This window comes from Neophocaena asiaeorientalis, unplaced genomic scaffold (genome assembly GCF_003031525.2).
Source record: "Neophocaena asiaeorientalis asiaeorientalis breed wild unplaced genomic scaffold, Neophocaena_asiaeorientalis_V1.1 scaffold10, whole genome shotgun sequence".
Classification (NCBI taxonomy): domain Eukaryota; kingdom Metazoa; phylum Chordata; class Mammalia; order Artiodactyla; family Phocoenidae; genus Neophocaena; species Neophocaena asiaeorientalis.
This window is the reverse complement of record NW_020172817.1, coordinates 5117667-5136359: the sequence shown is the minus strand read 5'-3', so window position 1 is coordinate 5136359 and position 18693 is coordinate 5117667. Positions and strand designations below refer to the sequence as shown.

At 39.2% G+C, this 18693-nt stretch overlaps 1 protein-coding gene across 1 annotated transcript in view; it reads right to left on the bottom strand.

The window, feature by feature from the left end:
* Positions 1–481: 481 nt before the first annotated feature.
* DNAH5 (dynein axonemal heavy chain 5) overlaps positions 482–18693 on the bottom strand; it is a 200419-nt gene continuing 182207 nt past the window's right edge. Inside the window, exons 71-77 of the mRNA XM_024741734.1 lie at positions 17759–17964; positions 16912–17115; positions 14919–15134; positions 13093–13305; positions 10105–10257; positions 9234–9465; positions 482–636 (exon numbers count right to left, since the gene is read on the bottom strand). Coding sequence (XP_024597502.1) covers positions 485–636; positions 9234–9465; positions 10105–10257; positions 13093–13305; positions 14919–15134; positions 16912–17115; positions 17759–17964 — 1376 coding nt within the window. The 3' untranslated portion in view covers positions 482–484. The remainder of the gene's footprint in view (positions 637–9233; positions 9466–10104; positions 10258–13092; positions 13306–14918; positions 15135–16911; positions 17116–17758; positions 17965–18693) is intronic.

The window sequence follows — 18693 nt, the reverse complement described above, 5'->3', positions numbered from 1 at the left end:
TTAAAAGGTCTATTTAATTGGCTACTTGAGCCATGAAAACAAATCTCTTACCTGACCTAAATGCAAAAGGCAACAGAAGCAGGATCAGCACAAACTTGTCATGATACCTTAGAGAATTGGGCTGTCACTTAGAACCACCACATTAACAGAAGAATAATCCCTTCAAGGGAAATACCATCTGTTTAGCCTAGTCAGTCCTTGGAGTTGAAGGAAGAAGAAAATGTATTATTGTGGATTTGAGGGCCACACTTCATTAGAAAGTTGTAAATTTTACTTTTAAATCACCAAATAACTTTTCAGAAAAACACAGTGATTGGTCATGAATGATTAAACAGGCTAAATGTAATCAAGCATCCAGCTAGAGTACGGAACACTGATACAGCTCTCATTGCATGACCAACCTGATTTACACACTGTCCACACAGAAGAAAAGGGTTATGATACTTCAGATCCTGCATTTATTGGGTGAGAGACATGCCCCATGTTACTTGACATCACAGAGAAGGGCGACCCCACGGAGCACCCAGTGTTCGGGGGCCTGGGCCGTCCTGAGGTCCACAGCAGCGATGTAGTTCAGATCTGTTCGGACTGGCTTCTTGTAGATGGGACAGGAGTACAACCGAGGGTCTCTTACAGCTACAAAAAAAATTCATAAAAAAAACCTTGGTGAATTTCTAACTTAAGCAGCCCCAAGCCCAAACAGAACGCAGAGCCAACTCTGTGCACTCTGAAGGTCATTCCAAAGAGAGATGGGTTTAGTAGAATGAGGGAAATTCTTCCTGAGGTCAGATATCCCTAGATGCGAAGCAGAGGCTACCACAGGTTTCCAGTGGGTGTGACAAGACACCCAGACGTCCTCACATTTACCCCACTCACCCCTTGTCACATGTCCTTGACATTAACCCCCTGCCCATGTGACATGACCGCGAACCCCCCATTGCTCCCTCCCTCTCCTTTCCACCTGTCAATTCAACACCTCTCCTCCACCCTGTCCCCTGTACTTCTTCCCCACCAAATCTTGTGCCCACACACCCTCTCTATATTTCCCTTGTGACTTGCCTTTGTCTTTTAATCAGACATCCAGCACCAATGCTCACTATTATTTCACTATTATTATCGCAAAATCCCGTCTTCAACCCTCTGTGCCATAGTCCAAACCACATTTGAAATCACAGGACAGAGAACGTTCCCTACCCCTACCAGGTGTTGTGAGTTCTCCATGTGCGTAGAGACATAAAAACGGCAGGGAAGCAGAGAACCATGCCACCGTTCAGCTCTCTAAGATTCAATCTACCTTTTTGGAGTACATGAACAGATGGAGTCTCCAAAATCACATATGCAATGAAAGACAATCTGTGTGCCCCTTCTTCAAAGGTCTTCTTTTATGCATTCTGTCCAGCCTTGGCATCCCCATATTGAGGACTGATGCAGGTCTTCCGGGGCCTCAAACTTACACAGTTTGGGGGAGGGGCTTCTTTTAAGAAAAAAAAGTACAATTTGCAAATATAAAATTAAGCTTTGGAAGGAGCCTCTGCACTGAGCAGCCTTGGAGTTTAAGCTTCACCTGCTTCTTGTTAAATCCACTCTACCTACAGTAGTTTATTTGCACATCTTGTAACACCCATCTCGGGAAGCAGTATATTATTTCCTCTTCTCTCCCAGACTATAAATTATTTCAGGACGAAAGTTGTGTCTGCACTCATCCGTGTACTTCTCTGGAAGGCCAATATTATAAATGACCCTCACATAATTATTGAGATGAAAACATACTTAACTAAGAGGATAACTTTGCTTCAGTGAATTAGTGTAACAAACATGTAACTTTCAAAATGCAATATTAATATATTAATGATACTGAATTTATTTCCCCAAACTAACTTACTCAATAATTTAGCTTTTCCTAACCCATCAAAAAAGTAAGGCACTATCAGAAATTAAAGTCTCATTTTTTGACCCAAGAAAACCTTCAGCCTACTGTGCCATGTGTTTTTATACCTCCACTAAATTTAATTAATTTTATTGGAAGAAGTTAAACATGTGAATATGATAATATTATACAAAAGTTTCAATATAAAATAAGCTAAAACTGTAAATCTTCACCAGGTGTGATTTTTAGCAGGGGACATTTGCCAATATCTAGAGACATTTTTAGTTATCACAACTGGGAAGGTGCTACTGGCAGCAAGTAGGTCGAGGCCAGGAATGCTGCTAACATCCTATAATGCACAAGACAGCCCCTCACAACAAGAGTTATTTGGACCAAAAATGTCAATAATACAAAGGTTGAGAAATGCTGTTCTAAAACATAGTCATGACAATTATACACTAATATGTATAAAATAGATAACTAATAAGAACCTGCTGTATAATAAATAAATTTAATTTTAAAAAAATAAAGAAAACAATATTTAAATATTAAAAACAAAACAAAGATGGCTCAATGTCAGAAAATCTACCCATGTAATTCACCACATTACACAACTAAGATAGGAGATATGATTATCTCGATGTAGAAAAAATCGTTTAATAAAGTTCAGTACAATTTATAATTTAAAATTCTGAGCAAACCAGGAATAAAAAGGAACTTCCTAAACTTAGTAAAGGTTATAATATTAAAATTTATAGCATATAATATACTTAGAGAAATTTTACATGGATTTTCTTGAGGCTCAGAAACAATTTTGATCAAGAACATTAAGAAGAGAAAAATAAATAAAATTGGTAAGAATTAGAAGAGCAGAGAATCAACTATCATAATAGAAAAACAAAATCAACAAACTTTTAGAACAATTAAGAATCTTCACCAACTAGTAAGGATCTTGCTGGATTCAAGATCAACCTATGCTGGCAACTGCCAACTAAAAGTTTTAATAAAAAATAGGATACAGGGCTTCCCTGGTGGCACAGTGTTTGAGAGTCCGCCTGCCGAGGCAGGGGACGCAGGTTCGTGCCCTGGTCCGGGAAGATCCCACACGCCGCGGAGCGGCTGGGCCTGTGAGCCATGGCCGCTGAGCCTGCGTGTCCGAAGCCTGTGCTCCACAACAGGAGAGGCCACAACAGTGAGAGGCCCGCGTACCGCAAAAAAATATATATATATAGGATACAGTTTTTTAATTTTGACAAAACCATAAAGTATCAGGGAATTAACCAAGTGATCTGTATAGAAAATACTTTAAAACTTTAATAAAAGATATAATAAGGATGATCTGAAAAAATTAAAAAATAAATAAAACAAAGTCACAGATATTTTACAGTACTTTAAAATTATGTATTTGCTTAATCCCATGAAATTAATTATTAGAAACCATCTAAATTAATATAACAGCTAATTTTAAGTCTAGTTGCTAATTTTTAATTACCATGAGAATGTCATTAGTGATAATAATTAGGCAAACATACAAAAAAATCTGATTAAATAAATGAATGACAGTGAATTTGAGGAGTGCAGTTAATGCTAACTACACTGATATATTTAAACCCTTTAATCCTAAGATCTGAACATATAACAAATATTTAACTAATCGTTCTTCTCGATGCACACTTGACCAACAATCATTTTATAAATCTTGACGTAAGCCCTTGGCGTTTTACATTTGAATCAAGTGACAATTATAATTGCACCTTGGGAAGTATTCGATTACTTGGGTTTTAATCCCAAAAGAAAAAATAGAATTGGAAAAAATAGCATTCTTTTCAAGAAGCAGTAAAAAAAAAAAAAGCAATTCTCTGAAATATTTATCCAATTTTATTTATTTTTAATTGCTTCAGAAGGGAAGGAGCCCACACCAAGTCACAGCATGCAGCAACCTTCTGCAGCAGGATTAGAAACCACTGAAAATATAATTTCATGGCAAAAGTGCTGACAGATGCTAAACAAGCACATAAAGAGATGATCTGAAACCGTTACCTCTGGTTAGACAAATAACTTTGAAGACAAAAATAAACATGCTAAGTAAGTAGAACAAGTTAGCTAAATACGTTTAAAGCCTTGGGGCTCCAGAAGGAGGAGAAGAGAGAAGGGTATCTAAACCGGCGAGCTATGTGCTTTAGGATGCTAAAGGTTTTAATAAAACGCCTTGAGGAAATTTCCTTTTCTAGCTCTATAACTTCCCTCTCTAGCCTACATTTTTCATCCAAATGTAAGTATATCATTACATCATATACTCCTTCTAATATCCAAAATAATCTATGTAGAGATTCCTTATGTCATTCCTTTATTTAGTCCCTCTTTTGTTAATAACATTTAGGTTATTAAACAGTGCACTCTTCCATGGGTTATTTCTTTTAATCCTTCAACAAGCATGAGCGTTATCATATTAATAATAATACATTTTTATTTTTATCTATTGTATGCTAATTATGTGCTGGACATTGTCAGTTTAATTCTCTCACCAACCCAATGAGATGGGTACCATGATTAAATCCATTTTACAGATAAGAAAACTGGAAGAACATAAGGAGGTGAGTTACTTATCCAAGGTTGCAGAGCTGTAGGTGATGAGTCAAACCTGGCCAGAATGGATCCAGAGCCTAAGCTCTTAATCTCAGCAATAGTGTGACGTACTGTGTGTATGTGTCTCCATATCTTTGCAGAAATATGTAAATGTGGAACAGAGATAACTAGATACCTGACTTCAACTTGTGGCATAGCTGAGACTCCTCCAAAGCTACATGACTAACTGCTAAGGTGATAAAGCCATGAAAGCACCCCAAATATCCAGGCTCCTGGCTCACTGCCTTTTACCTGAGGACATGTGCCCCCCTATGGGGCAGGGAGGTGACCTTCAGCATGGGGAGAGGAGCCACAGGGGGTGACAGCTCTCATCTGCATAGGGCAGAGGGCTTTACTGTGTCTACTTCACCAGGTACCTGAGAAATATTAATACATGACTTCAAAATGCAAGGAAACTGTCCTCATTTCCAATTCAGCCTTTATTTTCAAGCTTCATCCCTAAATGCAGAGTCTTGAGTAGAACACTACCACAAGAATTCCCAGAGATTTGCATTCATCCCACAACAGACAAATGTGATTCTGAAAGCAGCTTTGGTAGCCAGGAATCATAAGCAAATTACCTAATATCTCTAAACCTTCATTTCCCCATCTGCAAAATCGTCACGATACATCTTACAGAGTTGTTGTAAAGACTAAATAAGTCAATATATGTGAATGCCTAGCATAGTATAGTGTTTGCAATGCAGTAGATGCCCGAGATGTGTTAGATTTCTCCCCTCTCTCCCTGTACACACACACACACACACACATGCACATATACACTTACCTTTTCACTAAAACAAATTCCCCAGTCTCAGGTTCCCCATGACTTTAACAGAGTTCAGGTTTACAAACTGAAAGTGGATTAAACGTTGCAGGGCTCAGGAGGTAGGAGGTCTCCAGCTCTGGGTCGCTGCACGGGGCTATTCCCACCCCCGGCCCACAACAGCACGGTGTTGGATCAGGGTGGGTCCCAGGGCATTCTTAGAAACACTGTTCCTCTAGCAGGAAATAGTCTCATTAGCTGCAGGGACCCTGAGATTCTTCACATCTTACTTAGTGACCAGAGATAATGTAAGTCTTGCTTTGTTCACCCAAAATTCTAACCACTGCTTTCCCATCACATGGGCTTCAGCACCGAAGTTATTAGAAGCACCACTCTCTCTCTATAGCAGACACATATTTCCTGTAGCTGCCTCTTTTCAACTTCCTTTGAGAACAGAGGATCTAGAGTGGGTATGGGTGGCTTTACCTCCTTGGAGTATTTAGTACTATTTGGGTGACTCTCCCGCGACAAGAAATATAAATAAAACAAACATTTGGGGATATAGCTCAATATATGGCTCAATTTTGATATATTGATAAACTCAATTTTTAGCTTTGAAATAAATATCTAGACTTCCTTTTAAAAACAAATAAACCAGTCCTATATGTAAAATTCAATGGTGAATTATTTAAACTGAAATTGCCCTTCCTATTAACATAAAAAACAATCCATTACAAGAATTTTAATTTTAAAACACTACACTTTTGGAGCATCCTCTAGCCATTAATGATGTTAAACCTCTTTAGCTCAATTAGAGCCCTATTTAGTCATCAAAATGGACTGAAAATTAGATTTACAGTAGGAAAAGAGCAATGGAATGTTAGTTTTCTATCATGAACAAAACACCTCTTCAACCACAAAGCTATTTGGCAAAAAGTTTCCACCAACTTCTACTGAAGCCAAAAAAAGAATAAAGAATTATAGTTTTCCATTACTTTTTTCTTAGTACTTTGAAATTAGTGAGTCACTTTTTCCTTTGCTTATTTTTATTTCCTCCCTAACCCTACAGCTAACGAGCATCACTGCAGACGAAAGCCCAGCAGCGTGAGTACAATTCTTCCATACCAACGTATTCTTAAATCATAAAGGACTGCCTGTATTATAAATGTGATGCTTTATTACTACGTTGCTGCGATGTTCAATGTCATGTGGCAATGGATTTTTACAGTTTAGTCACAAGAAATAAAGTAACACCTAACCGAATGTGAGAAAGATTTTTCTTTCACTGTATAAGGGAAACATTTTTCCAACAATGTTGACTAGATGCAACAAAATTTCCAAAATATTAATTTTGGCTAAAAGAACATTTGATTATTATTTCTATAAAATAATCACTGTCCTGGGACTTCACACGGCCGTAAAGATTAATGAACATGAGGCCACAGGCAGTGTGTTTGCTGAAGCCCAGGCAGACACGTGGATAATTTCAGATGCAGCGAGGGCATAATGAGCGACACCCTGTACCAGGAGGCATACTGAGTACCCTACGTCTCTCTTCTGATGCTCAGCTCTCCTCATGGGCTCCCCTTCCTTCACACACCGTCTTTCTGTCCCTCAAACACAGCACATTCGTCGCTACCTCTTGCCTCTGCACTCTTGCCTTTGCCTCATGGATACTAGTCCAATGTTCAATGTTCTCTCCTCAGCAAAGCCTTCCCTGAACCTCTGAATTCTCTCACTCCCTGACACACCGTGTGTATGTGTTCTTTACAGAAACAAGAACTATCTGAAAGTGGTATGTTTATTTACACTCGATCCTCGTTATTCCTGGGACTTACGAATCTAAAATCTCACGGAGTCTGAATTACCGATGGCCGCTCGGGGAAATACAGGGTCAGGTTCCTGCAAGCCTCTGGTCACAGCATTTCCATCAGCCCATCAATACGTAACCTCGTTTTATGTGTGTTTCTGTTTAAAGTCACCTTATTAATATACACTGTTGATTCATTCACATTGAACTCAAGGTCAACAGCACTATGACTCATGCCTGATCAGAGCATGTCTAACACACGTTTTCTCCGTAAGGCGCATCACCGCCTTCTTGCGCTCAGGGACACTAGACAACACTTCAGCACTGCACACTGGGGCCATTTTCAACAATGAAAAGTAGAAAAATGTGAAAAACATAGCACAAAATAGACCATGGAAAGGACACTTGTTTACGGTCTGAGCTGGAACAAGAAGTAGAGCACAGGCTTGTTCAACCTCAACTAGGAACACTCATGTCAGGAAACTCAAATGTTTCACTGCTTTGTACCTGTCCTAGTGCCACAAGCATTGACATTGGAGTCACAAATAAATTTTAGAGTGTAGGCAAAATCATACAGAATCCTTGCGTAACAAGGATTGACTGTATTTGCTTCTTTTTTCAGCTACCTTCCCTCTTTGAGACTGAGCTCCTTGCAAGTGGGGATTCTGCTTGGCCTTTTCTCATTGTTGCATCCCCAGCAATACAGTAGTGTGTGTCAGATGGTCGACACCAGATAAATATTAAATGGATGACCCAGTGAGCCAAAGCTCTTTCCCTCTGCGAAGAAACGTCTAACTCGTGCTCACCCTTATCCTCCAAAACTCATCTCAGAAGCAGTCTCCACCAAGCTTCCAGGCCTAGTTATGTTCTACTTCTAGATTCCCTGACCATCCTGACAGCATCTCTATCATAACATGTGTCAAATTCTACTTAAATTATTTATTTACTTAGTCTCCCTCACCAGACTGTGAGTCCCTCGTGGGTGTGATCTGATTCATAATTGTCTTTTTGTCTCTTGCAGGTAAGCTTGTGGCTGGTATAATTAGTCATGCAGCAAACATCAATATTTGCCTAAAAAATACTCAAAGTTTATACACTCTCTTCCCTTGACATATATTTACAAATGTGGTACTTATCTAAAGGATGGAGGTACTAAAAGGTCTCTTTTAAAGAGAGGTTGTTTTATCCCTTGCTTGTTTAAAGAAAAATCTTTTGTGCTTCTGTTGTAAAATTAGTACTTCCTTGGGATCCACTATCCTGGCTATCTCTTGAGTTTATGGCTTAATAGTGATCATCTCACTATGTATATGTATATCAAATCATCACGTTACACACCTTAAGTATATGCAATTTTTATTTAAAAAGGAAAATAATTTTTTTTTTTAAATAAAAAGAACAGGGAAACTCCTCATATGGTGGACGGTGGTTACTGCTGAGAAGAAGTTAGCTGAGTGAAATGCAACAACAAAAACCTCTAGAACACATCAAGCCAACAATGGAAAACAGTTTAGGTGTTTTTAGCCTTGTCAAACAGAGCTTTGATAACTTTGTCAAAGTATTCTTCTTTGACATGTGTGTTTCATAGAAGTGTTATCACATTCACAGGCTGATATGTGAACCCAGAGTTTTACCCTTAGCTACTGGATTAAGTTGAATGTCCCTGAATTCAAACTGGATTTCACAACCTGGCTTAAATCTCCAAGCTGGTGGAGACACCACCTCCCGTAGCCCTGTGCAGTCCTGCCTGGAAAGCCTTCTTTCCACTACTTACCTCATCATCCAAGCCCCATCTATCCTTCCAAGCCCATCCAGACCCAACTGCCCCTAAGATCCAGCCCCTAACTATTTCATCCCACTGTTATCTCACCCTCCTTTCTCACCACTTATTTACTATTCCAAACACCTGTTTCTTATCTCATTAGCTAATGCTATTTTATCTGCTTTATTAGATAGGCAAGAACTATCTAGAACCATTGCCTCCCAGGAGCGCTCAAGAAAGAGTCCAGCAGTCAGTCAGTACTCATTAAACACAGGTGTGAATGTGAAGCCACTTGATAACATAGTATAATCCTTATCCCATGATAACAAAAATGACGATATCCTGCGTTTATAACATCATCCAACCTAATAATACCAACCATCCCTCAATGCGCAAGACAACTTACTGTTGTTTTCGGCATAAATTCTTATCACAGGCATTAACTCGAAGAGCACTTTCGGTTTGGACTCGATGAGTTTCATGTTCCTCTTGTCCCAGCCAGCACCTTCAAGATACAAGCCGTAGACGTAGATGCCCTCTGTGGGAGGGGCAGAAATGTCATCCTTCATCCACTTGGTGACTTCGTTGCAGAGCACCATATTGTCCAGAGCCCAACCTTCATTGGCCCGAGTTACTTCCTACTCAGGGCAAGAGCAAAAGCAAAGGATGAATGAAATCAGCAGCTAGAGGTTTGTCTTAATATAAAGAGCATCATCGTGATGACAGTGTAGCCCCAAATTATCCAGATTCAAAGAAGGTAGGATAGTATTTAAAGAGTTTTAAAAGATTCTCTTAGGGCTTCCCTGGTGGCGCAGTGGTTGAGAGTCCGCCTGCCGATGCAGGGGACACAGGTTCGTGCCCCGGTCCAGGAAGATCCCACATGCCGCGGAGCAGCTGGGCCCGTGAGCCATGGCCGCTGAGCCTGCGCGTCCGGAGCCTGTGCTCCGCAACAGGAGAGGCCACATAAGTGAGAGGCCCGCGTACCGCAAAAAAAAAAAAAAAAGATTCTCTTATAAGCAATACCCATGTCCTAATTTAACCCCTTGTACTTTAAAAGAAATATCAAATCAAATCAAATATAACAATAACAAACATTTTGAAATCCCAGCTAGCAGGCTGAGAACACGCGGGATTTATGTTCAGGACAAAGTAACTGCTGGTGTCAAAAAGAGACAATCATTCTCTGTCTTATTCTACTCTTTAAAACTATAATGAAAGAAGAAAGCCTGGTAGAGGAAAATTATAAAAACACAACAAGTGAAAATCAGAGCAATTACCTGTCGCATTGCAGTTAAAAATCCTTGGGGGTTAAAAAAGCCTGTCATCCAGAAGCAGTGGGGCCGGTCATTGAAAACCCAAGAGGTAAACTGGCAGTTTCTTTCAATAAGCTCAGTAAACCAGAAACCCAACGTACTTGAAACCCAAGATTCCTGAAATGCATACGTTAAACCATGAATTAATACAGGTTTAATTCTGCCGTGCAACTGGCTACGTTCACAGAAGAAAACAGTGGTGAAATAACAATTTCACTCTTAGAATTTAGAAGTCCCTAAGACATAGATTTCCCATGGGTTATGACATTTAAGTTTTCAAATTATTCTTCCTCCTTAATGACAGATGATAGAATCAGCGAGTCGTCACATGGATTTCAGATCAATCCAGTTCAGCACACTGTTCAAGACATCTGTTTTCAGTAGAATCTCCTTCCACATACAAATATAGTCATGACCAATTTTGCCATAAAGCAATTAAAACAATGAATTGAATTAAAGTTAACAGGTTTCAACCATTTTTCCTTAGGCTACATTTTCAGTAGATACATTATAAAATAAGATTTCTATTTATATAAGTGTGCTCATGGCCTTATCAGCACCTTAAAACGTATTTTGTGAATGATAAATCATAGAAGCCTTTCTCCACTTATCATTTTTTATGAGGCAAACAACAGTTATTCTCTGAAGTTTTTGTCCCTTAGACTGCACTTTTATTTCCTCTGATGAAGGGGTAGAGATGGAAACACAGGTCTCTTTACCACAAACAAATTAATTGCATTCATTGCCTGTAACGTTCTGCCTGAATTCACGTGTGGAACTCCTATTACTACAGTTGGCATGGAAATGTCATTAACGTTATCAGCAGCCACACTAGAAGGTATCTCCAAATCATATTTTATGACATTTTACTGTAACTGCAATATTTTATGTGTGAATAAATGTAGTGATCGACCGGGATAGATAAACTACTTGAATTTCAAATATCTCAAGAATTGATATGCCTATTTTTCAAGAGACAGTGAGATTCCCAAAGACTGATAATAAGTAGAATAAAAACCTGTATAAAATGATTTCAATTTAAAAATGAGGTAACTCATTCTATCACATCTTTATAGATGTGTTAACTGAAAGAGGTGTGTTTATATGACATTTGATCTGAGGGCACAGGGAGTCATTAATAAGGGGATGTCTCCAGGCAAGGATCCCTGTTCCACAGCCTGCAGGTACTGACCAAGCTGGGCGAGCTGTTTAGTGGAAAATGAGCCTGCAAGGGCCAGTGACCGCAGAGGTTCTTCCTCTGTCATTGGCAATGAGAAGAGGGAATTCATATAGAAAACTCTCTGGCCTTGGCAATGAATTTTTTGAAGGTGAGGAGAGAAAGGAGTCTGGTCAAAGCTGATTCTGAGTTTCTAGGCTGCATGACTAGAGGGATGGATGGTGGTTCACCAAATAAGGTGGAGAAGACAGTAGAACACTCCCCAGTTACTATATACTGCCTTTGGGACCCACTGCCTTGGAATCTGCCAAAGCCCTGGGTGAGATATCAGAGCCTCGGCACTAAGTGAATCTCTTCTGAGAGACTCTCAGTTCTAACCCCATCCTGTCTCACCATCCCATTTACCTGAGTATCCTCCAGAAGGTTCCAATCACCCCAGGATCCAATATCGTCTCTATAAGTTGCCCTCCCTGGATAACCCCACCCTCCTGCCTCCCAAGTCCTTCCCCTGGACCCTCAGCATCTTCAGAGCCATGATCAGCAAACGCCTCTACAGAGACACTCAGGTACTCATTTTACTCTTCCAAGTAAAACAAAAATTTCTTAAAAGCACATCTGCCGTACCAACTGTTATATGTAGAATGGAAAAACAACAGGTCCTACCATATAGCACAGGGAACTGTATTCGATATCCTGAAATAAACCATAATGGGAAAGATTTTTTTTAAGAAACCCACATCTTGGTGGTGCATATATATATAATGGAATATTACTCGGCCATTAAAAAGGATGAAATAATGCCACTTGCAGCAACATGGATGGACCTAGAGATTATCATATGAAGCCAAATAAGCCAGAAAGAGAAAGACAAATAACATATATCACTTATATGTTGAATCTAAAATATGACACAAACAAACACACCTATGAAACAGAAACAGGTTCACAGACGTAGAGAACAGACATGCAGTTGCCAAGGGAGAGGGGCTGGGAGGGAAGGATTGGGAGTTTGGGATTAGCAGATGCAAACTATTATATATAGAATGGATAAACAACAAGGTCCTACTGTAGAGCACAGGGAACTATATTCAATAGATTGTGAAAAACCATCATGGAAAAGAATATGAAACAATATATATGTATCACACTGAGTCACTTTGCTGTGCAGCAGAAATGAACACAACATTGCAAACCAACGATACTTCAATAAAATTTAAAAAACCCACACCTGTCATTTAGCACAATTAACAATACGTGATCAATAAGCATACTGTTAAATTATTATCTTGTTATCTTGAGAGATACATACTCACATATTTACAGACGAAGCAAGGAAAAATGTGTCTCTTTGGTGTGACTTTTGATACCTGCGTGTGTCTAGGAACATTCCCTTCTATAAGACTAACGTCACGAGCTTTGAAATCCATGAGCTTGGGTTTACATTCTGATTCTTAGACTTCTAAGGTGTGTGATCTGGGAAAAGATTTAACACTCCCCCCAACCTCAAGTTCCTCATCTGTAAACTAAGGGTAATAAATTTCAAGATTTAAATGAAACAGTGCGTATAAATTGCCTAGCAGAGAACCTGAGATGTGGGAGATGCTAAATTATTTCCTTCCCTACCCACAATCCAAAAATACAGGGCTCTAAGGAGATTAGTCCCTAAGCAAAAGAGCACTCTTAAGTACATTATTCTTACATGCTTTTCACTGGCCAATCACAACTATTCACAACAATAAAGTGAGTAGGCAGAATAAGAGCTGAGTTAAACGTACTTTTTTCCACCGAGCAGGAATTCTGGCATCAAACATGCAATTCAGTGCGTCTTGTAGATTTTCACTCATGATGATGGTGCCATCAATGGCAAGTTTTAGCTCGGTCAGGGTGCTTCGGACTAGGGTGAGTACCCTTTGCATTCTGTCTATCTCCTGCCTGAGGAAAATGTTCATCGGCTGGAATGGCCCCATCTTTTGCAGCCTCTCCTTTACCTGCCATGGAGACATCCAGCACGTGAAAAAGTAGACAGCTACTAACGTTATGTAACTGGTACCCTAGGGCTTCTGAAAGGTCCCCAAATTTTACAGTTCCATAAACAGTAAGCTTTTTTTTTTTTCATTGCCAGAAAACAAAGAAGAAATAAAGAAGAAACGTCTGTTAAATGACCAGCTGATTTTTCATCCCATGTGGGAGAAGACAGGCCTCCATAAATTCACAGAATATACAATCTATGCCCACAAACATGTAGCCTTCCAAACAGCAACTGCACTTATTGGGAAATATTCACTACTGCCACTCCAAGACTTGCGAATACACACATGGGCACACACAAGCAGATGTGTACACATACACAACAATTCTTAAGGCTGCCTCAAAAAACGAGACTTCTGTTTTAAAAGCTTTCTGTTTTTTCCATCAAAGCATCCATCCACCCACCCATTCATTTCTGTCTTACAAGTATTTATTCAGAGTCTTTTGTGGATCAGATGTAATTATTATTATATTTTTAAGGCATTTTTATTGCTTTATAAATATTTCAACCACTGTTAGACATGAATGACCGCTTTCCTGATACTATAATGAAAGGTGCTTACGAAAGCTGGTAGCAGTATTGATTTTTTCCGAGCAAGTGATCAGAGATTCTTCCAAGGGAAATGAGTCCCTTGGTGACAGTTCCTTGAGTTCAGACTGTAGTACTAGCACCCAAAATGGCCTGCTTCATGGAAAATAATAGGATGCTCAAGTAACAAAATGCTGCAGACTTCCTTCTGAAAACCAGGTGGAAAGGGCAATATATAAAGAAACACGGTGGTCTTGTGACAAAAATGTCACAAGGTTAGCCCACGTCATCTCTTAAGACTACATGGATGGGACTTCCCTGGTGGTCCAGTGGTTAAGAGTCAGTGCTTCCACTGCAGAGGGCATGGGTTCAATCCCTGGCTGGGGAACTAAGATCCCGCATGCCGTGGGGTACAGCCAAAAAAAAAAAAAAACAAAACTGCATGGAAAGTAAGCCACTTACTTTTGCTTTTCTCAAAGACTTAAACATGTTATCAGGGTAAATCTTTTCACAATAATTGCTAAAATGTCAAAAAAAATTAACTTTCACCATCATCAATTTTGCTTAGAAGTTACTTGCGTATTAAAAAGACAAATCAATTTTCCAAACCCACGAGATGAAGAAGCTGCGGAGTTAACGATATAACTATAGACTCCCTGAAATTAAGAAGGCCTGAATTACACAACATTTTTCTAAATAATCAATGCTTTACTCTAAGAATACATTTTTTTTCCTCTGAACAAATGACAATGTGAAGTGCCTCCAGGGAACGTTTTAGAAAGCAATCCTAACCCATCGGTCCACACTTGTAATTTAATTATGAAGATTAACGTCCTCATCAGGTTTCTTTATTTAATTTCTCGAGAGATGATTACATTTATAAATTCAAACACTTCTTTTTCTGGTTCTTCAAGAAGCAAGTTTTTTAAATGATTTTTTTTAATTTCAGAAAAATTATTTTTTGTCCTCCTCCCTTCGTCCTCACTCCCCCAACCAACCAGACACATCCACAGCTGACGTTTTGTCAGGATGCCATCAACTCACTTCAAATGGACCATAGTCTGGGGGCAGCTTCTCTAGCATGTCATCAGCCAGCCGGGCCACCACCGCCTCTCGGGTCTCATCCCCTCCACCAGAGCTATCCTTGGGCTGGATGCCCAGAATGGTGTCCAGCACGTCCTTGGCCTGCTTGCTCTGGTAGGTGATGTCGGCATTGGGGTGCAGCCAGAACACCTCAGGGCTGTCGTAGGTGGGCAAGCTCTGAACAACACAGACCGTAAGCACAGAGCTGCTGACACAAGTACCAGTTAAATTACACTGTCTTAGCAAATAAGCATGTTTTTATTAGGATAAGCATTTACATGATATGTCTTATTCATGGCAGGCTGCAACCTCAACAATTTCTCCAGGAGAGAATCAAAAGTTGTCTTGAAAAACAATCAACATAATAGGCTCATGGTTCTTTAATATCTGTACTTCAAGCAAATTCAATCAAAAAGACACTATCCTGTTTTATAATATATTTGTAAGATGGAAAGGGAACTATGGATTGGTATTTTGTTTTTTGAAGGTCTCGTCTAATTCAAACCAATTGTTTAAATAAATGGTGTATAACAAATTGTTACTAAAAATGACAGTTTTAGCAATTATGGCCCAATAAGACCAGAGGTGGGAAATGTACTTCCCCAAGGAGAAGGACAGAGACTAAGAAAAACGAGAAATATTGAAAGAGCAACAAAGTTACAGAGAAAAGCAGACAGCAAATGAGAAGCAAAACTAGCAGGTAAATACTCCCCCAGCTACTTGAAAAAAAGGAAATTTACCTACAATTTGATGTATAATTTTATGTGTGAATTGTATCCTTCCCTTTATTCATGGTTTCCCTCCCTTCTAGTCCATTATTTTGTTCCTTTTTACGTAATGCCTTTTTATAAGCTATCTCAAATTCATTGTGAAATGAGGCGTATGTAAATAAATATAATGTGCAGGTATACCTAAATTTATACCTTCATAGGCATTCTCCTATTCGGTGCTAATGATTTAAAGACACATATAGTACAGTTAAGACAAATATATTTGTAGATTTGAATTAATAAAAGTGTAGGGGTGGTGATATACGATAAACTCATCACACTTATATGTCATGGAACCTCTAAATATACTGGTAAATTTAGCACTTGGCGGGCTGTTGCGCTTTACTTTGTTTATCCTGAGATAAATCTTAGAGGCAAAAGAGATCGCTAAATGATGATCTAATGAATTCAAGGTATTGAGACAGAAAATGTAGTTACCTGGAAGGACAAATCATATTTTTTCCCAAATCTCCTGTCAAAATCCTATTCCTACTTAGAGCAGGCCTTCTCAGTTGGAGGTGATTTTGCCCCCACCAGGGACATTTGGCAATGTCCGGAGACATTGTAGGTTGTCACAACTGGGTAGAAAGTGAAACTGACATCTAGTGGGTAGAGGCGAGGGATGCTGCTAACCATCCTATACAGGTCAGTCCCCGACTCAAGGAAGTATCCAGCCCTGAGTGTCAACGGAGCCGAGGCTGAGAAACCCAGTCTTAGAGGAAGCTCTTCTACAGAGAGCATTCCTGAACATACTCATAAGCTGTCCGTCAGGCCAGGATTAAGGAACAGGTGTCACGGGATAATGCAAGTGGATTGAAACAGAACAGATTGAGTCTAGAGGCTGCCTTTGGGTAGAGAGCTCCAGGGGATTTGTGTAGGTTCCCTGGCTCTAAATCTGCCCAGTCTATCACCTCTCCAAAGAATATTCCTCATGGGGCATTAAAAGGGGAGGAAAGAAGGGAATTCACATAAAACACACCCTCAGAACAAATATAAACAGTTTAATCATTAGGTGAATATAAACATATGAAGACAGCATCTATGGTGCTTGGAACCTTCCATGTTCAGTATGAATCACCATTAAAATTTATCTTCAAAGAAGTACATACAGTACAAATAAATATCAAAAAAGTCAACTTGCTGTAGATACTTGCTCTATACAAAAAATTCTGAAGATGACAAACCTGGATATACTGAAGATAGCTATCCACCGTGCTGCACTTTGGAATATTATATCCTTGGTAAAAGCTAAAATCCGGTCCAAACATATTTTCACCGAACCAAACCTTAGTAAGTGTGTTCAACAGTCTCTTGTCATAGTCATCAGTGACTCTGCCTCCGTACTGAATCTCTCCTATCATGTAGCGTACGGTGGTCCAGGAGACGCCCTGGGAAAATTTATAGAGTGATTGTGGACTGACTACTGTCTCACCCCCATTTTCCCTGCCAAGTAACACCCATGTAATCATTGTCATCAATGTCATTTACTCATTCATTTATTCACTCCGCAGTAATGCGAAAAGTGCAGAAAGAAAGTTAAATAGGCAGACATGAGGGGTAACTCAAAGCTCGTGATCATGACCTGAGATAGATTCTCTTGGTGCATTCATATGTTTCTATACTTTGATTTCAAAAGAAAAAAAATTGTTTATTTTTTGAGAATATAGAGGCTGTTCTTTAAAAAGCACACACTCCAAAAGTAATCTAGACTCTAAATTTTTCACGTTTTAGGATTTTAAAAAACACACTTCTTCACCCATGCCCCCCTCCCTCCAACAGACCCCGTTAGGTTGTCTTACTTGTAATGTCAACTTGTCTTTGAGAAGTAAAAAGATAATCAAAATTTGTTCCTTTTTTTCCCTAAAATCAAGAGGCTAGTGTGACCCAAGCTGCTATGACTTAAAGAGAATGACTTTGCCAGCACAGAAAATCATCACTCCTACAGGATTAACGCCAAGGCTGGGCGGTCATGTTAGTTCAAGGACCCAAGTCCACAATCACCGGGGGCACGAAGCAGTGTGTGCACAGTACCTTTTTGAGATCCATGTCATCTAAGTGGTTTTGGATGAACTGTACTGTGGCATTAAAGTCGGCTTGGTTAAATTCGTAGGGTATGTTCCACCCCAGGGGGCCGAACTTGCGCCTCTCCTGGACGGTGGAGTGCAGGAAAGCCACGGCATACAGCATGGGTTTCCACTGGGCTACAGCGCTCACGTCCAGCAGGTCTTGGCTCACGCCTGTTGTGGTCAGTCAGGTGAAAAACTATATCATCTCTCAAACATCTTTACTTTCTACTACTTTTATAATCTATTAATTATTTTTGTAAATTCCTGATATTAAACTTCACTTATCTTGAATTACTCTTACCATATTCATATGACAATTATAATTTAACTTTTGGGTACCCAGAGGGCATTCCTCTCTGAAAAAGATGCACAGAGATTTGAGGCAGTTGGGGGCTTGCTAACATGGATCAAGTTCTCGACCAACCTAACAAGATAACGCAGGGATAAAACAGAGATGGAAGAATAGTGGCAGTAAAATAAATATTGCTGCTATTACTACAACTACTACTAATAATAATACCTATCACTACTACTACTACTAGGGGCATGTACACAGGTTGCAATGGCTTCTATATACTCTTTTAACAATTTAATATTAATTAAAATCGTGTATATAGAAGCCCATTGCTACTGAAAAGTACGAACTATTAGATATAAAATAAGCTGTAAGGATATATTGTACAACAAGGGGAATATAGGCAATATTTTATAAATGGAGTAGAGAGTCTTTAAAAATTTTGAATCACTCTATTACACACCCATAACATATAATATTGTACAGCAACTATATCTCAATTAAAAAGAATAATAAAATAAAAAAGAAGCCCATTGCAACCTGAGTATACTCCCCCAAAATAATTATGATTCCTATATATGTACATATTATATTGCATATATAAT